The following is a 20,139-nucleotide window of genomic DNA, read 5'->3' on the forward strand; positions in this document are numbered from 1 at the left end:
GACAGAGCTGTGGCCCAGGTCTCTACCGATCAGCTATTACCGATCTTGTAGCCAATGTTCTAAAATAATAGCTGGCCCTCCTGGAGCCCAGGGCAGCAGAGAACCTGGACAACAGCCTTTTCCCAGAGACCAGCAGGTGGCACCATCCAACTGCTGCTTTCAACCTGAAAGGGGGAGGCTGCCCAGGACAGAGGACCAGCTTTCCCCAAGTGGACCCCTCAGGCCCAGCTGTGGCTACTCCCAGCCTGGAGGTAGGACCGTGGAGTCAGGATAGCAAGCTCACTTGGGTTTGGTGGGCGGTCTGGGGAGCAAGGACCCACAGGAAGGCAGCGTTTTCGTCAAGAGCTCAAAGCAACAAAGCCTGGCCCAGAGCAGCTGTGTGGGTGGGCAGGGCGAAGGCAGCCGCCGCTGTACCCCGCTGCCCTAATCTCACTTCCATCTCTCAGGGGCAGGGGAAGGGAAACGCTGGTATCTCTCGCACTGGCAGTCATCATGGCACAGTCCTGTAAGTGGAGGAGGGTGGGGAGAAGCTGAGAGATGGCTCTTCTGTCAGTGGCCTTTCTCTGAATTATCACCACTCACTGCCTAGGGGCCTCTCAGCCACCTGCAGTGCAGTGTCTCCCCCACCCCCCACCCCTCCGCCTTAGTGAACTGAAAAGAAAGTGATAATGACTCAACTGGGGGAGGGAGGCCTGGGGAAGGGGCAGGATCCAAGCACTCGGTGCACACACACACCCTTTAGTAGCTTATCTGACCCCAGACAGGATACAGCAGCTTCAGAGGGAGGAGGCCACTCTTGACACCTTCCGGCCACTGGTCCCTTTGTCCCTCAGTCCTTCCATCTGGAGGCTGGTGGCTGATGCCTGCACCACCTCAGGCATGCGGCCTCATTTCTGGGGTTTCTAGTGCTCCTAGCTGGTCTGTGTAAAAGGCCTTCTCAGCATGTAAACCGGGCGAAGGGTACCCCCACCAGACCCACACACAGCTGCCACACTGTCAGACAGTTCCTATATAACTTTTATTTCTGGAAGTTAAAGTAGATACAGCAATGTACAAAAAAAAAAAAAAACAAAACCAATAATATAAATTTTTTTACACTAGGATGTATACATTGGAATCTGAATGCAGTGGCCAAAGACAGCAGTTTACAAACCACTAAAATAGGGAAGCAAAGCGATCTGCAGTGAAACTTGGGCGGGGCTGGGCTGGGGACAGGCAGTGATCCGTGGGAGAGAAAGCACGCAGGTCTCCAGGAGTCTGTCTTCAAGGAAGGAACTGGAACAAGTTTCCATCCTTTAGAACTTTCCCAGATACACATGCTACCTAACTAAAAGCCATGAACTTTACGAGACCTGCTCCACAGAAGCCCAAGACTTTGACCCTAGGCGCCCCAGGGTTCAAATCCAATGGTAAGCCCAAGTGTCACCTTTCGAAATACCCTTTCAGGTTATGAGTTCAGCTTATTTGTGTACTAAAGAGTGTGGTGGGGAAGGGAGTTCTCCATACACAAGGGCAGCCAAGGCAAGTCCTGTTTGTCTAGGACAGAAGCTATCGCCCCAATGACCTTCAAACGCTCACTCATTTGTGTGGAACAAACAGAGCTCCATAGATAATAAACCCTAATCAACGGAGGTACCCATGCCTCTGGGTTAGAGACGGCCCAGGCCCACTCGGCTCACTAAGCCTTCCTTCTGAGCATGTTGTCAGGTGTTCAGGCAGCTGACTGGAGGGTCACAGCAGGTACAGATGGTCTGGTTGTTCTGTCTCATGGAGGAAGATTGGGGAAGGAGCTGGGGAGCAGTCACCTGCCTCAGGGGACCTTGGGAGTAGTCTCTCACACAAGGGCAACCCTTGGGATCATCAGTCAGCCTTTGTCCCATGTGAAGAGGAGTTACAGGTGGCTTTGGCTATCACCAAGAACCTGGGATAAGAATTATATTCCCTGAACTCACCTAGATGCTTTGCTGGGCTCCCTAGCACATGAGTCATAGCCAACCGGTAACCTTCTCCTTCTACAACATCCTAAAGCAAACAGGACAGGGCCCCTTTGTGGACATGGAGAAGGAGAATCTACTAGCAGGGTAGGTGGGAAAGGAAGCCAGAACGACTATACACCTGATAAGGCACCTGTAGGAGCAAGCTGGCATTGAAACAGGGGTCAAGTCTAGGGAACAGGGACCAAAGGTTTGCAGTGCCCACTGCTCAGCCTTACCCACCAGTGGACGACACATTCCAACACAGTTAGGGTATAAAGTCTGGGATATTTGGCTTCTCCTTAAACAGTCTTAGTTCAAAATTGAAAGCCAAGCCACAGTTTGAGATTTTTTTTTTTTCCTGGTGCCAGTCCTGGGTCTTCAACTCAAGGTCTGGGTGCTATCCCTGAGCTTTTTTGTTTGTTTGTTTAAGGCTAATGCTCTGCCACTTAAGCCATGTTTCCACTTCTGGCTTTTTGGTGTTTAAATGGAGACTAGACTTTCCTGCCCAGGTTGGCTTCAAACTATGACCCTTAGATTTCAGGATTTCAGCCTTCTGAGTAGCTAGAATTACAGGCATGAGCCACTGGTACCTAGCTAGCCAGATAACTTTTTTTTTTTTTTTTTTTTTTTTTTTTGCGCCAGTCTTAGGGCTTGAACTCAAGGCTTAGGCACTGTCCCTAAGCTTCTTTTACTCAAGGCCAGTACTCTACTACTTGAGTCACTGCAGATGACTTTTAAGGATTTGATCTGAAGCCCATTTCAAGGTTTATATAAATTATCAGCCTGAAGACAGCTGAATGCTTAAAGCACCAAAGAAGCTGTTAACTGAGTCTTCTTAAATACAGAAAAGCTATGCTGCTACAGTGTGTTTTTGCCCTTTAATTATTATCACTAAATTTAAAAAGAAATGAAGAGGCTTAGACAGTCTTCTATTTGGAGATTAGCAGGGTTAAAAGTGCAATGCCAGGGGTCCCCCGGGTAACCTGGCACCTTAGCTTACAGAAATGGGCAGAAGGACGCTGCTGGCACCAGGAGGCTCTAACAATGGACAGCAAGCCACGAAGAAGGGCAGGGGGACAAACGAATGCAAGACACTTCCTTTACCTCCTCCTGCCCCCTCCACGTCCCTCACTTTCTTCTTGCCTAAAAGCACATCACCCACATTCACTATTCTCTATTTTTAAAAGTGCCCAGATTGCTCAAAGATAGCAGAAGTAGGAGAGTAAAAAAAAAATCTGGAGCCACAAAGTTAAAGAGTTTCAGATGATCTGGGGTACGGCTGCTTAAGGGGCGGGGGAACTCGGGGAAGGTGCCTCAGTCACATGTCTGCAGCTTCCGTTCTCAGCGGCGCCTCACATGGGGGAGGTAGCACACTCCGAGGTCAGCTCCATGTCAAAGGTGAGTGACTCTGCAGGGACACATAGAGAATGCTACTTCAGCCAACGATCAGGGGACAGAATGCGGCCTTCCACTGCTAGCCAGCCAGTTTCCTGATCCCTCAGGCCATGACAAGGTCTAAAAAGTCACAGCCTTGGCCTCTAGAAGGCTACCTTATTCACCCACCTCCAGTTCAACAAGTTTCAGTAAGATCTAAGGCTGCCTGCCGTGTGGGACCTGATCCCACAAGGCTGCTGAATACCTGACATGAGATTAGCTCAAACCAAATGTACTGAAGATATCTGAAGCCCACCATTATTCCAAAGACTTAGCATGGGAAAGAAAAATGTTTATAAAAAGGAACAGAAAAAAATCAAGGAGATATTTTTCTCTACATGCTGGTATTAACTTTGCTCAGGGACAAGTGTCTAGGCCCAGAGTTCAAGCCTAAGTACTGGCATGGATGTGAACATGCGCACACACGCACACGCACACGCACACACACACACACACACACCACACACACACACACACACAATTGACTCTGATGCTACGTACTGGCAGTTCATGCTTGTCATCTTAGCTATTCAGGAGGCTGGGATCTGGGGATTGCAGTTCAAAGCTAGGTAGGAAAGGCCACACGATACTCATCCCTAATTAACCATTAAAATGTCAGAAGTAGGGGGCCGGGAGTTTGGCCTAGTGGTAGAGTGCTTGCCTAGCATGCACGAAGACCCGGGTTCGATTCCTCGGTACCACATACATAGAAAAAAGCCAGAAATGGTGCTGAGGCTCAAGTGGTAGAGCTCTAGCCTTGAGAAAGTCCAAGGACAGTGCTCAGGCCCTGAGCTCAAGCCCAGGACTGGCAAAAAAATAAAATAAAATAAAATGTCAGAAGTAGAGTGCTCAAGTGGTAAGGCGCTACTAGCCTTCAGTGAAACAACTCAAGGACAGTGGCCAGGCCTTGAGTTACACCCCAGGACCAATGCAAAATTAATGATCATTTCATCTGTTTCTTTTCACTGCTAGAAAAGTTACACACACACACACACACACACACACACACACACACACACACACACGGCAGGCATTCCATTTTTATAGTCTCCTCCTGAGCATCACTCAAAGTGAACAAGAAAATCTGAGGACCAAATACTCACCAAACTGCCCTCCTGCTGAGGGTTCAGCAGCTTCACCATTATTTCCAAACTGCATCAATGAATCTAAAGTGCGGGGGGACATCGGCAGGTCAATGGTATTGCTGCAGGTCGTTCTGTAGGAAATGGGGAGCGGCAGGAGGGGAGAGGGCCGGGTTGACAAGACACAGTGGAGGGGAAAAAAAAAAAAAAAAAAAAAAGAACAAAACACACACACACAAACCATCAAACTCTGGTCTCCAACAGAAAAATAAAGCTCAAGCTTTTTAAACAAACGAAGTCACTCTGAGCACTAAACAAAGCCCAGAAGCATCCAATCCCTGCAACCAGGGTAACTCTCACTAGGTTCCCCCCTGTTCCTGGGGCATGGGGAGGACGGGAGTGGGGGGGCAAAGTGACTGAGCACATTAGAAATGAGTACAAAACTGGAAAGCTACTTACGGTGTCACACAGATGAACTTGGTTTTCAGGTATGGGGCGGCACCTGGGAAGTAGAAAATGGGGCTTACTGATTGTGACTCTGCATGCTGGGCAGAAGGAGGCAAGTCACCCTAACTTAACCCCATCTTTACGCTGACACTGTCTGAAAGCCTTCATCTGCCCTCCCTCAGCACGTGCCATCTGACACCCCTAACACTTGCGGCTTGAAGTTCCATCCTCTCCTGAAACATGGCTGAGCTTTGAAGACTCTGGAGTACACTGTGGCTCACGTGAGCCGGGGCCAACCTGGCTGTTCCTTCTTCCCTACATGATGGAAATGTTTAACCAGCGGTATTATGGTCTGAGCCTCTTATCTCCTGGTAATGTCCCTGCATGCAGGGACAGAGTGTCCCAGCCGTGATGAGCAGCCCAGATTCCAACTGGACTAACAGACATGAAGGCCATGCAGAGGACCAGTGCTAGGGGCTCCAAAGCTACTGTCATTCTCACAAACGGAGAGCACGCATCAAGCAAATAGCAGCTTTTATGTCCAACGGAGATGTCTCTGTATTGCAGTACAACTATCTCAACTGGACAACAGATATCCAGCCCCAAAGACATCTTCAATAGCTCAGACACTGGGGGAAGCACATTCTCATGTGCAAAAGAAGAGGGGGAGGAAAGGGAGGGTTGTCATCAAAGGAGGCTTGGCCACACTTACATAAACGCTGGAAAATTCAGCTACTAAACAAATCACTTAGGAGGCCTGGGACAAGGAGCGAGGGCCACGAGAAGTGAGGACATAACTTGGGGCTTAAAGAAAAAAAAACTACACTGGATATCAGTGGCTTATGTCTGTAATCCTAGATACTCACAACGCTGAGATCTGTGGTTCAAAGCCAGTCCAGGCAGGAAAGTCTGTGAGAATCTTAGCTCCAATTAATTACCATAAAGCTGAACACAGAGCCAAGGTTCAAGTGGTAAAAGTGTCAGCCTTGAATGAAAAAGCTGAGGGGAAGCATTGTGGCCCTGAGTTCAAGCCCTAATATTTGCACCCAAAAGAGACAGAGGGGACTAGGGGGAGAAACTATAGGACCAGGATGTCTGACATGGCAACAGATCGCTTCTGTATAGAATCCAAAAGAATTACTGAGGCAGGGTCTTGATGTTTATAAATCCAGCCTGTTTGGCTAAGACCCGAGAAGAACTGACACTGTAGAAAGATTTAATTCTCCAGTGATGAAGGCAACAGAGAAAAAAACAACCTCGGCCTAAGATGGAAATGTTGAAGCCAAGAAGAGCAAAGAGGGATCAAAGAAGAAAGTCAATTCATGTGTAGCCTTGTATAAGGAAATGAAGTGCTTTATCTAATTTGTAAATGCCTCAGAATCTCCCCTCCCCCCACATACACCTCAACCCATTAAAAGATACTATGTAGGATGCCCATAGAGAAGTAAGGCGGGGAGAGAATCACTCTCTGAGGGACTTTACCACTAGAACAGTCTATGGAAACAGAGGAAATGGTCACAGGCTTACCGCCCTGAAGACTCCCAGTTGAACCCTCAAGCCTTCTCACTGCCTGCTCACACTTACTCCAAGGCCTCAGGGCATGCTCTTCATGTGTCTATCTCCCCAACAGGCAGAAAAATCACTCCAGTTTGTGCTTTCCTTAACTTTCCTTTCTTGCTCTCTTTCAAATCATTCAGTAGTTTCTCTCCCTCTCTTTCTCAGAACCAGACTGGTTTTTAAAAGCTGAGTGCAGAAGTGCTGGATTTATAAGACCAATGATACACATAGTTCTTTCCTTGGTTAGCACCTTGCCCCTAAACAATGTCTCTGAGAAAGACAGGACCTACTCCATGCCCAGGGGAGACATGGAGATGGAGGATGCACCATCCTTAGGCTGGGAAGCCTGGATCTTGAAAGCAAAGTTGGTTGAAAAGACCAACGCTTGCACCTCAAAGTCCCCAGCAGAAGGAACAAAGGTGGTGTGAAGAGGCTGATAAACAGATCTCCCAACTGAAGCACAAGGTGGAAAGAGAGATAAGGGCAGACAGGAAGTGAGGGCTAATCTCTTCCACAGTGTGAACAGAGCTTAACACTGGAACAAAGGGAAAAGGAAAGTCAGTTGTCAACAAGTCCAAATTGCCTCTCTCAATCTATCCTACCCCAGAGAAATTCTGAGGAAGGGAATTCCTATAAAAGAGTAGAAGGGAAACTATGGCACTATGTTGGGGTGCTTTTTGCACAGAAGCAGATTTTGTTTTTTTGGGGGGGCAGTGGTGATTGTGTATTACTCTAGGGCTTTAACTCAGGGCCTAGGACACGGTGCCTGAGCTTTTGTGCTCAAGGTTAGTGCTCTACCACTTGAGCAACGAGCAACCTTCAAATATCTCTGTGGTGTGCACTTGCTTTACCTATTATTTCCCCTTGTAGACTGCTGTGCTCCCTGTGGGATAAGAACTGGTGACTCCAATTGATCTTCTCATGAATTTCACCTCTAAAAACACTCATACAAAGTTCTCCCCATAAGGAAGAATAAAGATCCCCCCAATTCTTCAGACCTTTCTGTCTACTCTCCAAAGAACACACAGCTTCCATTTTCCCCAAGAACAAAGGGCCAGAAATGTGGAAAATCAACAACTACCTGGGTCTGCTTCGGGATGCTCCTGGCTTTCAGGCCGACAATACTTTCCAAACGCCTCCTCCTTTGGAATGTCAGGGTAGAGATAGACCAGCGGAGACACCAGGATGTTGGTAGCATCCATGATCTTATAGCCCATGATGATTTCAGCAAATGACATGTTATTTAGCTGCTGCTTTGTATATGGCTCCACCGACTGAATCTGGGTCTTGCCTGTCATAAGATACAGGAAGGAATGAGAGTGGAATCTATAGCTGGATAGCCTTGGAGAAACTACCTGATTTATCTTTCCTAACGTGGGGAGGCAACGCGCCAAACTAGTGCATGAGACCCAGCAGCGTGACATCATGGAAATGTCTGGACTCGATTTTTACAGGAGCTCTCCATCTGGGTCACAGGCTATTGCACAGGATATTAAGGGGGTAGGTATGAAAGGAGACGAGCCAGGCACTGGCTGTAATCCTACCTACTCAAGAGGCTGAGATCTAAGGGTCCAGGTTCAAAGCCAGCCCAGACAAGAAAGCCTGTGAGACTCTTAACTACCCAAAACAATTAACTACCAATAATCCAGAAGTGGTTCAAGTAGTGGAGTACAAGCCTTGAGCAAAAAAGCTCAGGGACACAGCCCAAGCCCAGAGTTCAAGTCCTAGGACTGGCAAAAAGAAAAAAAAAGGAGGGTGTAGGGGGGAGGGAAAGGGGGAAAAAGACTTGAGAAGGGGTATCAATGTTCAAGAAGTAATATACCCACTACCTGTGAATGTAACTGTAACCATTCTATACGTTACATTACCTGACAAAAATACAATTAAAAAAAAGCCAACCAAGCAAAAGAAAAAAAAAAGGAAACGAAAACAAAACTTAAATTGTAAATGATAGATAAATAGCCAGTGGAACAGGCAAAACAAACTGGCAGAGTAATTAATCCTTCAATGGGAAAGATTTAGAGGAAAGTCAATTGTTTACAAGGCTGAGGCTGAGGCTGAGAGGCCTAGGCTCTTTCTGTCCTCTAGGGGGCAGTACCTCCTAGAAGCAGCTAGGAGGCAGTGGTTGAAATGGCCACCAGGTGGGGTGAGCCGCATTTCTTACCGCTGATGTCCTTCTCCACCCAAGTGAAGGTGACTCCTCCTTCCTTGCTGCTCTCACTGAATCTCAACAGGAAGGTGCCCGGAGGCTTGGTGCTCAGGATGGCGCGCTCCCGCTCCTTGCTGATGAAGCCCATAATGTACCTGGAACCAAAGACAGCCAACATGGTTTGGGTTCATGGGCTGTGCCCTTGGCCACTGTGACTTCGTCACACCCGTGCACACACACCGTGCAAGACCGCAGAGGTTCAACCTACCCTTCATTCCAAAGAGCCAAGATGTACTTTTTCACAAGATCAATGATATTGTCCAGCCAGACCCAGAAGGAGAAACCCTTGCCAGCCATGTTTTCCTAGAGAAGAGACGAGGGAGCCCAGTCCATCATCCTCCCAGCCTTTTTCTCCCTGAGACCAATGCACTGTGAACACCCTTGGGCCCTCGGAAAGGTCCTTCTGACTGCTGGATGGAGGGTCCAGGTCTTCCAGGCCTCACACTCTCCGCGAACACCTTGTAGGGGAATGTTCCCACTCTCAGACCACAAAGACACAACAATATCACTTACTTTGCAAAACTTAGCCCATGTGATCTGACACCCCGAGTAGTTCACACCAGGTCCTGGAGGGGGAGGAAAAAAGGAACAAAGGAGAATTTATTTTTTTTTAGTTTAAAATAAAATTTTATTTGCCCAAACAGAAAGCCCACAATGAGAATGTTCAACTGTCCCACAATGAGCTGTGAGACCACTGGCTTTAATCATATCTGCAGGTTGCCACCACTGTGTGTATAAATGTACACACACACAGTCCCATCATTGAGACACCCACCTCCTAAGCTGTTGTTTAGCCCAGCATCAAGTCTTGTGCTCTTTCTAACTATGAGTGATGCTCTAAGGACCAGAAGCACACACTCACAAGCTAACAACTAGGTTTAGGATATAACTGGTAGCAGCCTGGTAGAATGCTACTTTTAATCCATGTAGCAAAAAATAAATAAATCTACTTACTTTCACTTAATCATTTTTACCGAAGGCCAGGTGCCAGTGGCTCACACCTGTGAGCCTGTTACTTAGGAGGCTGAGATCTGGAGGATTGTGGTTTTGAAGGCAAAAAAGTCCAAGAGATGCTTATCTCCAATTACCCAGCAAAATATCACACTGGAGGTAGGGCTCAAGTGGTAGAGCACTAACTGTGAGCAAAAAAGCTGAGCCAGAGGTCCTGAGTTCAAGCCTCCATACAAGCAAAAATAAAATTTCTATGTAAGCCAGGCAAAGTGTCACATGCACGTAGTCCCAGCACTTGAGAGGTGAAATCAGGAAGATCACAAGTTCAAAGCCAGCCTGGGCTATCAAGAGACCTCATCTCAAAGGATAGTGATATAGCTGAGCAATAGAATACTTGCTTAGTATGTGGTTGGCCCCGGGCTCCAACTCCATAATGAAGAAATAGGCAGTAATAAGGAATGGAGTCTCGGGACTTTAGTGCCTAGGCTGGCTTTGAACTGTGATCCTCAGATCTCAGCCTCCTGAGTAGCTCGGATTACAGGTGTGAGCCACCAAACCCGGCTTGGAATGGCAAACCTCTTAGTTCCAGCTTCTAAAGTTAATATATCTTTTAAGGTTAGTAGTGTCCTAGAAGGTGAGGGAGACACAACCAGAAAAAAAGAAGTCTCATTCAAGCGCACTCACAGGCACGCGCGCACACACACACACACACACACACACACACACACACACACACACAAAAACCCACCAGCCAAGCAAAGTGGCTCACGCCTGTAATCCTAGCTACTCAGGAGGCTGAGATCTGAGAATCACAGCTTAAAGCCAGCTGAGCACTAAAGACTGTGAGACTCATTTTCTCAAGGCTAGAGCTCTACCACTTGAGCCTCAGCACCACTTTCGGCTTTTTTCTATGTATGTGGTACTGAGGGATCGAACCCAGGTCTTTGTATATGCTACGAAAGCACTCTACCACTAGGCCAAACTCCCAGCTGACTGTGAGAATCTTATCTCCAGTTAATCACTAGAAAATGGGAAGTGGGGCTGTGGCTCAAAGGTAGGGCAGTAGCCTTGAACTGAAGAGCTCAGAGACAGTGCCCAGGCCTAGAGTTCAAGTCCCATGGACCCACAAAAATCAAAAACAAAACAAAAAACACTTCTAGATTAGAAGCAAAAAACTTGCCCTGCCTCTGACTCTCCAACTTGGCATGGACACAGTGCCTCCCTCCAGGCAGATGGTAGGGAACTGTCTGGGCAAGCAAAGAGCCCTTAGAATCCTTGCCTGAGAAGGGCGGGGAGAACAAGGGATGAAATGCAGACCTAGGAGTTTCTCTGCCAGTGTAGTCAACTGCTCGATGCTCAGGCCCCGCTTGGTGGTGGAAGAGAATTGCCAACTCAGCACCTCGGCCACTTGATCCCAGGTTCCAATCGGTGGCTTGGTAAAGAAGTTAACGTTCTATTGGAAAGAACACATTTAGTCATTTAGATTAGGGATAGTGCTAACTCCCCACCCGGACCTGACCAGACCAAGAAGTTTCCGAGAGAATGGGACACTAACCTTGGGGTTGTTGGTCAGCATGTTATACCACAGGATTGATGCCCAGGCATTTGGCATCTGACAGATGTTGGAGATCACCACAACTGGCAAGGAATGGGTCTGTGGAGAATGTTAAAAATGAGCAGGAGGGGGGGCCAGGAGTTTAGCCTAGTGGTAGAGTGCTTGCCTAGCATGCATGAAGACCCGGGTTCGATTGCTCAGTACCACATACATAGAAAAAAGCCAGAAGTGGTGCTGTTACTCAAGTGGTAGAGCTATAGCCTTGAGAAAGCCCAAGGACAGTGCCCAGGCCCTGAGTTCAAGCCCTAGGACTGGCACAAAAAAAAAAAAAAAGGGCTAGGGCGCGAGTGTGCTTTCTTAGCCCCCATATCCATTCACCTGCATCCCACAGGGTTTGCAGGTGACCGCCCTAAGCACAGCTGTTGGGGAGTCTAGACAGGAGGCCTTGAGTCAACTCAACACCCAGAGGGGAAGACTGAAAACAGAGACCTCAACTCAGGCTGCTGTCTGACCACAATGTGTGTGGTTTGTCAAATCTGCCCATGAGTTGAGAATGACAGCCCCTTGCACACAGTTCTGTGCACAAGTCCTGAAGTGTGTTCTCAAGAAAAGGAAGACTAAGAGTCTTGTTTTTGAAGGTTTAACTTATAGATCAAGAAGGTTGGCAATAGAATGCAAATGCCATCATTTTCTACACACTAAAAGCTAAGACGCATTTGCCTATTCTATGGAGTGTTGGCCCTAATCAATGTGTGTGTGTGCGTGCGTGCATGCGTGTGTGTGTGTGTATGTGTGTGTTAGGGCTTGAACTCATAGCTTCAAGCTCTTATTCAGCTTTTTTTACTCAAAGTTGGTCCTCTACCACTTGAGCCATACCTCTACTTTAGGCTTTTTGCTGGTTAGCTGGAGATAAGTTTCCTGGATTTGTTTGTCTGGGCTGATTTCAAATCTTGATCTTCCGATCTCAGTAAAAATATAATTGAGTGATTTCATCCCTGAGTCCCTTCAAACAGGGCCACCCTAGTTCTCTCAAAGAACTCACTTCAAGGTCGATCTTGAGGCCTTGGTGGTAAACCTCAGTCTCAAAGGTGATCAGGTGCAGCTCTTCGGTCACAATCAGGGAGGCCTACAATGAGGAAGAGAGTGACGCACAGGCCTCACAGACACAGCCTCACTAAACCAAGAGCCAGCAAGCTACCAGGTGGCCACAGAGAGGAGGCCAGGCCGCAAGTCAAAGCATACACTCCCTTTAACATGAAGACCTCCAGGCCTTCATTCTGTTTTAACTTTACTACACAGACACTAGGGGTTGTTTATAAAACATAAGACTGTGTCATCCTCCACACCCAGTTTGTAGAAAAGCAGCTTTTTGCACAGACTGTCCTTAAACTTTGATGCATCCTCTCAATCTCTGCCTCCCATGTAGCTGTTATGATCCACCAACTGGTGTGGAGACTTCTCTGTTTCTCTTATCACTCCCCAAATACTCAGGCAAGTACTCTGAGCCAGAGAACTCCAGAGCACAGATGACTTCTAAACATGTCCCATTGGCCCAAAGTGACTTTTCTGAATAATGACAACTGAAATAACAGGTTAAGGTCTCTAATTCTGGGTAGTAAAAGCCCTCATCTTCCCTTGCAGAGAAAAGCCCTCCCAGTTGGCTTGTTGGCTTTCACCCCAACAAAACTTACGTCACAATTGGCTCGGCCTCCATTCCCACATCTCTGCTCCCTCAGGGTCTGTAAGAAAGGGGAGGAAAAATGCCATGTGGCATTGCAGCTGCGTCCCATCCTCCCTCTCTGACAGATGCGTGGTGGGGGGGGGTCCCCCTAGGGGCTTCTCCCACCTACCAAGTGCTTGAACTCTGCAGAGAGGCTGCCATTGTTTGATTCTTCCATATTCATCACTTTTGTGTTGGTACCCAGAATATTAAATTTCCGGGATCTGAATCACAGAAATAAAATCAACCCCATAGGTGACTGAGTAGCCAAAAGATAAAGTGACATTAACCAGTTACATTAACCAGAACAAAAGGAAACCTCAAGGCTGAACTTACCCTCTGAGAGCAGCAACCTCCCCAGAGTCTCTGTCAAAAATATAGATCAAGGTTAATAAAACATGACCTTACACCAGTCAGTGCTCCTGAGCCATTCGGTTAACTACTGTTACACTTAATAATAATACTAATAAGAATAAGAATAATAAGAATTCTTATTCTTATTCTTATTATTGTTATTTGTGTGTGTATATGTTGGTACTAGAGCTTAAATTTAGGATACTGCACTCTTGCCTGCTTTTTTCTTCCATTCAAGGCTGGCACTCTACCACTTGAGCCAGATCTCCACTTCCTCATTACACTTTAGATGTGTGCCATCAAATCCAGTACATACTTCCCGAAGTCACAAAACTCCCTACTCATGACATTTACCAGAGCAGGTCTAGGGGTGAGGACATCAAGTACATTTTCAATCGCCAACAGGAGAGAATTCTATCCCAGCTCACTTTTATACTCTCTACTTCACCTAAACATGGCTGAGAAAGCCTCAACCACTGCCAACAACCTGAAGGGAGCCTGGCTTGTGGCAGAGAAGAGAGACAGAAGTCCCTGATGATGACACCCATGAGTCACTATCTCAGCTCCCGGAACTTGCCCGGACTCTGCATTTCCAGTTATACTGGGTTGCAAATGTCCTCATTATTGAAGCCATACTGGGTTTTCCCAAAGGTTTGCTGTTAGCTGCAATGCACACAGCTTCTGGGTGCTGGCATTTACCTACTCTATTAACTCTGTGTGTTAGGATGTGTCACCTTCTAGGTGGTCACACTTCTCACTTTTCATCTTTAATTACTTTGAAAGTTCTTCTCTAATTCTGAATATTCCAAAGACATTTAGAAAACATAGCTACTATTAAATAGTGTGCCCCAATAATTTTACAGAAGAAAACTGACTGATCAACCAGAAATCATGATAAGATACCTTCTATATACCACATTCTCCCCCAGGCCTGAGATATATATTAATATATAATACATATCATGTGTTATGGAAGTTTATATCATATAGCATGCATTATACATACACATATGTGCACACATATGTATGCATGCATATGTATATGTATGTATATGCATATATTTTTGTTTTGGTCAAGCCCTAGCACTGGCCAAAAAAAAAAGGTGGGGGGGAGAGGGAAAGAAGAACAAAACATGAGAAAGGGTATCAATGTTCAGGAAGTAATGTAACCACCACCTGACAAAAGTGACCATAACCTCTCTACACATTACCCAGACAATAAAATACAATTAAAATTTAAGTTACATTAAAAATTACAATTTCATGGGCTTGAGCTCAGGACCTGGGCACTGTCTCTGAGGGTTTTTTTTTTTTTGCGCTCTACCACTTTGAGTCATGGCTTCTCATCTGGTTTACTGGTGGTTAATTGGAGATAAAAATAGCATAGACTTTCCTGCTCAGGTTGGATCTGAAATCCTCAGATCTCATAGGCCTCCTGAGTAGCTAGGATTACAGGCGAGAACAACCAGCACCTGGCCTGACATATATATATATGTGTATATATATATATATGTATATATATATGTATATATATATAGTATTTTAACATTCTTTTGTTTGTATTAGTTTTGATAAATAACTGACAATCAAAAGAACATATTATTTTAAAATGTACAACTTGAAGAAATTTATGCATGGAAGACCCGGGTTTGATTCCTTGGCACCACATACATAGAAAAGAGCCGGAAGTGGTACTGAGGCTCAAGTAATAGAGCTCTAGCCTTGAGAAAGTCCAAGGACGGTGATCAGGCCCTGAGCTCAAGCCTAGGACGGGCCAAAAGAAAAAAAGGGTAGTGGAAAAATGGTCTGGTTTCTTTCACTAAGAATAATTACTCATTTTATTTATGTGTCACTATGGTCAAAATTCATTGCTTTTGGAGTCATATGCTGTATGTGAAGAATGAAATGATGGACTGTCCACCATTCACCTGGGTGGCCATTTGTGTGCATATACTGTCCTTGGACACTTTTTGCTCAAGGCTAGTACTCTGCCACTTGAGCCACAGTGCCACTTCCAGCTTTTTCTGTGAATGTGGTATCGAGAAACTGAACCGTGTGTATGCTAGGCAAGCGCTCTACCACTAGGCCACACTCCCAGTAATACACACAGTTTCATTCTGCTTGAGCTAAAACTTAAGACAAATGAGAGTCATATACCAGGTGAAGGTTTAACACTCTAGCAATCTGCCAGGCTTCTTCCATTGGCTAGTTGCCACTATAGTATGTACTGATTCAGCTATGTTCTGAAGATAGCCTCGTTAACATACAAATATACCTCCATTTTATTCTGATGGACCACAGAAAGTCAAATTTGACCCCCCAATCCAGTCCCCAATACCACTTAGACATTAGGCTCACTAGGGTGAGATAATGTTTGAAACCTATCTTTATTCCATTTACCAACTTCATATTGATTTCTAGAGTTCATGTGGGAAGGGAAAAAAAAAGCTAAGCTTAGGAATACTTACTTATCAATGCACACTTTAATTTTAAGCTGATAATTCAATTCAGGGAATTTGACCAGCAACCTAGTTAAAGGGAAAAAATCCAGTTTTAAAAAGAGGCAGTGAGTTCCTCCCATAAGCTCAAAAAAAAAAAAAAAAAAGCCTATAAAATTCACTAGTGCTTCATGCCTACAATCCTAGCTACTCAGGAGACTGAGAACTAAAGATCCCTGTGAAGGGCTTATCTCCAAGTAACTACACACAAAAAAAAAAAACAAACAAACCGGAAATGCACTGTGGCTCAAAGTGGCAGAGCACTACTCTTGAGCACAAGAGAGAGAGAGAGAGGGGAAGGAGAAGAAGCTCAGAGAGTGCCTAGCCCCCGCCCCCCCAGTCGTGAGGCTTAAACTCTGGGCCTAGGCATTGTCCCTGAGCCCTTCAACTCAAGGCTACCACCCTACCTCTGGAGCCACAGTTTTTTAGAGGTTAAATGGAGAGTCTCATGGTCTTTAGTGCCCAGGCTGGCCTTGAACCATGATCCTCAGCTCTTAGCCTCCTGAGTAGCTAGGATTACAGATGTGAGCCCAGCAGCCTGCTCCATTTCTAAGAGCTGAATAAGCCATAATCCCAAATGCCTCTTCCATCTAGCCCAAGTAAGCTGCTTCAGACAAAAAGACATTGAACTGGGCCATTGAGTTTGGCCTAGCGGTAGAGTGCTGGCCTAGCATGGGTTCATTTCCTCAGTACCACATACATAGAAAAAGCTGGAAGTAGTGCTGTGCCTCAAGTGACAGAGCCCCTAGCCTTGAGAAAGCCCAAGGGCAGTGCTCAGGCCCTGAGTTCAAGCCCCAGGACTGTGCAAAAAAAAGACACTGAACAAAAAGCCTACTAACGGAGTACTTGGACAAACCTGTATAAAATTCACAAAAAGAAAGTAAAAAGCACCGAAGGAAATATATAGCAAGAACACACTCTGCAGCTGCTATTCTTTCTATTAAACTTGAAACCTGACACCATACTAAGTTTCCAAGGAGGGAAATTTCACCCACAAGGGGAAACCCTCCCAGCCTATTGGATCTGGGGGAGGGAGTAACACTTTGCCATACACCCATGGGCAAGCTGGGGCCTTACAGATAGTTCATCACTAAACCTACATTTTCCTTCAGATTGTCAAGGAAGAACAGAACCAGCAGTGCAGAGGATTATTTTGCCCCCTTTGGAGGCAAACTATGGCTTACTTACTGGTTTAGTTTATCATCATAGGAATGTACCTAGATTTTTTTTTGTTGTTTTTTTTTTGTGCCAGTACAGGGCCCTGGCCATTGTCTTTAAGCTTTTTTGCTCAAGGCTGGTACTCTACTACTTGAGCCACAGCTCCACTTGTGGCTTTTTGGTAGTTAGTTGAAGATAAAAGTCTCATAGACTTTGCTCCCCAGGTTGGCTTTGACCTCAGATCTCAGCCTCCTGAGTAGCTAGGATTGAGGGTTAACAACCAGCACCTGTAATCGAAGAAAAACTGAGGAGCGTAGCTATCCCCAGTTCTTTGATTCTGACATGAGACTTAATAAGCAAGTTGATATGAGGCCAACATAGTCTATACCCACAACAGGACTGCTTGTGAAGCCCAAAGGAAGAGCCCCAAAGCTGGACATGGTAGAACATGCCTGCACTTTCAGCTATGCAGGAGATAGAAGGATCATTCAATCTATGAATTCAAGACCAGACATAGCAAGACTCAGCCTCAAAAACAACAGACAAATAACCAACAACCAAAGAACAAACTTGGTCACCAAATCTTCTCTGGATCTAAGAATGATCCTAACTAGAAGCTCCCTCCAAAAGCAAGCACAATGGCTCACCTGACTTTAGTGGTAAACTGGACCCCGGTCTTGATGACTAAGGGCCGGTCGGGATGCATGGGCATGCAGGGCTGCCGTTCAACCACGAAGGCACTGGAAGGAAAAAAGAAGAACCGGGTCACATGGCTGTCATGGTGACTAGTCTTCATCCTGTTCCTTTGAAGTCAGTCAGTCTTTTGCTTTAGGACATGATTTTATTATCATTATTGTTTATTACACTTTTTGGATGAGAGAAAGAAGAATTCTAAGTCACTCACCTTTTCATTAAGTTTCGAAATAGCTCCACAATTCTCTCCTCCAGCATTGGCCGGTGCTGCACGATGGGGTCTCCTTTGTAAGAGACCTTTTGCTGTAACTCCTCCAGCTTCTTAATTTGTTGGCGGGTCTGAAGTTGAGATTCAGCTAGTGACGTTATCCTGCCAATAAAATCAGAAAGTTATCAGAAAGTTACCTGAGTGTACACAGGTGAAGTAGTAAAGGGGAAAGTATAAATACCACTAAGAAGTCCCTGGCCTGGGTTGGGAGTTGGACCTAGTGGTAGAGTGCTTGCCTAGCATGTACGAAGACGTGGGTTCGATTCCTCGGTACCACAAACATAGAAAAAAACCAGAATTGGTGCTGAGGCTCAAATGTAGAACTCTAGCCTTGAGAAAGTCCAAGGACAGTGCTCAGGCCCTGAGCTCAAGCCCAGAACTGGCAAAAAAAAAAGTCTCTAGCCTGGACATGGTGGCACATGCCTGTCATGGCATTTAGGAAGCTGAGAGTATCACAAGTTTCAGACCAGCCTGAGCTACTTGGCAAGATCGTGTCCAAAAAAAAAAAAAGCTGGGCACTTATAATCCTAGCTACTCAAGAGGATAATGTATGAGGATCAGGGTTCAAAGCCAGCCCAGGCAAGAAAGACTGTGAGACTCTTCTCTCCAACTACCAGAAAATCAGAATTGACACTGTGGCTCAAAGTAGTACAGTGCTACCCTGAGCAAAAAAAGCTCAGGGAGAGTGCCTGGCCCTGAGTTCAAGCCTCATGACCAACAACAAAAACAGAAATCTTCTAAAAAAAAAAAAATCAAAAATTTTTTACTTTATTGTGATAAAATATACATATCATAGAAGTTGTCAACTAAATTATGTTAAGTGGCATTAAGAAAAAAAAGGAAATAAATATATATGTAAAATTAAGTAAGAAAAAAGGAAATAAATATATATATAAAATTTCAAATTTCAAAGTGAGGGCTAGACATAAAGGAAGCTATGTTAAAACTAATACCAGGCTGGGCACAGTGGCTCATGTTTGTAATCCTAGCTACTCAGGAGGCTGAGATCTGAGAATTACAGTTCAAAGCCAGCTTGGACACTAAAGAACGTGAAACTCTCATCTTCAATTAATCACCAGAAAATGGGATGTGACACCATGGCTCAGGTGTAGGGCGGTAGCCTTGAACTTAAGAGCTCAGGGACAGCAGGCCCAGAGTTTAGGCCCCAAGACTCACCAAAAAAAAAAAAAAAAAAACTAATACCAGCTGGGCACTGATGGCTCATGCCTGTAATCCTAGCTATTGGGAGGATGAGATCTGAGGACCATGGTTCAAAGCCAGCCTGGGTACTAAACTCTGTAAGACTCTTATCTCCAATTAACGACTAGAAAACTAGAAGTGGTGCTGTGGCTCAAGTGGTAGAGCAGTGGCCTTAAGCTGAAGAGCTCAGGGATAGCACCAAGGCCCAGAGTTCAAGCCCCACAACTAAGAAAAAAAAAAAACTAGGGGCCGGGAGTTTGGCCTAGTGGTAGCGTGCTTGCCTAGCATGCACAAAGACCCGGGTTCAATTCCTCGGTACCGCATACATAGAAAAAAGCCGAAAATGGTGCTGAGGCTCAAGTGGTAGAGCTCTAACCTTGAGAAAGTCCAAGGACAGTGCTCAGGCCCTGAGCTTAAGCCCAGGACTGGCAAAAAAAAAAAACAACTAATACCACCAAGAAGCAAGAGTGAAGTCCTCACTGGCTGGGAAAGCACTAAAGCTTAGATATGGAGAATATGGAATAGGTGATTTATCTTCATTTTCCTCAACCTATCCTATCCATGTACCACATATGATATTAGGAAACTGGATGGCCCAAGCCTGCACCATTACCTATGCAAGCTTGGTCCCTCCTCTTGACCCCAGAGGGCCTCAGTGTCTCCTGGCTGGAAGAGAATGGGGTGAATCCATGATAGCCATGAACCCTTTTGAAGTCAGCCTCACAGATTTGTCTGCCTAGACTGGCTTTGAATTTCAATCCTTAGATTTCAGTCTCTTGAGTAGCTAGGATTACTGGCACAAGCCATCAGCAGCTGGTGGCTTAAATTAAATATATTTAAAATACAGTAATATAAGTACACATTCAAATACATTTTTTGCCTCTCCTGGGGTTGAACACAGGGCCTAAGAACTATCCCTGAGCTCTTTATGCTTAAGTATAGGACTCTACGACTGGAGCCAGAGCTCCACTTCCAATTTTGTTGATGATTAACTAGAGACAATCTCACAAGAAGCTGAGGACAGTGGCTCATGCCTA

At 45.7% G+C, this 20,139-nt stretch overlaps 1 protein-coding gene across 4 annotated transcripts in view; it reads right to left on the reverse strand.

Annotated features, from left to right (window-relative positions):
* Nucleotides 1-3,030: 3,030 nt before the first annotated feature.
* Stat3 (signal transducer and activator of transcription 3) overlaps nt 3,031-20,139 on the reverse strand; it is a 52,604-nt gene continuing 35,495 nt past the window's right edge. Inside the window, exons 9-24 of one of the 4 annotated variants that reach the window (XM_090350902.1) lie at nt 17,846-18,004; nt 17,589-17,681; nt 15,754-15,813; nt 13,268-13,297; nt 13,062-13,155; nt 12,903-12,950; nt 12,254-12,337; nt 11,212-11,310; nt 10,974-11,109; nt 9,219-9,271; nt 8,914-9,008; nt 8,661-8,800; nt 7,578-7,787; nt 4,952-4,994; nt 4,514-4,576; nt 3,031-3,384 (exon numbers count right to left, since the gene is read on the reverse strand). In XM_090350902.1, coding sequence (XP_090207028.1) covers nt 4,552-4,576; nt 4,952-4,994; nt 7,578-7,787; nt 8,661-8,800; nt 8,914-9,008; nt 9,219-9,271; nt 10,974-11,109; nt 11,212-11,310; nt 12,254-12,337; nt 12,903-12,950; nt 13,062-13,155; nt 13,268-13,297; nt 15,754-15,813; nt 17,589-17,681; nt 17,846-18,004 — 1,369 coding nt within the window. In that variant the 3' untranslated portion in view covers nt 3,031-3,384; nt 4,514-4,551. Of the gene's footprint in view, nt 3,385-4,513; nt 4,627-4,951; nt 4,995-7,574; nt 7,788-8,660; nt 8,801-8,913; nt 9,009-9,218; nt 9,272-10,973; nt 11,110-11,211; nt 11,311-12,253; nt 12,338-12,902; nt 12,951-13,061; nt 13,156-13,267; nt 13,298-15,753; nt 15,814-17,588; nt 17,682-17,845; nt 18,005-20,139 lie in introns of all 4 variants that reach the window. The other 3 variants (XM_090350900.1, XM_090350901.1, XM_090350899.1) reach the window with 3 other exon arrangements.

This window comes from Megascapheus bottae, chromosome 17 (assembly GCF_031878675.1).
Source record: "Megascapheus bottae isolate mThoBot1 chromosome 17, mThoBot2.hap1, whole genome shotgun sequence".
NCBI classification, from domain to species: domain Eukaryota; kingdom Metazoa; phylum Chordata; class Mammalia; order Rodentia; family Geomyidae; genus Megascapheus; species Megascapheus bottae.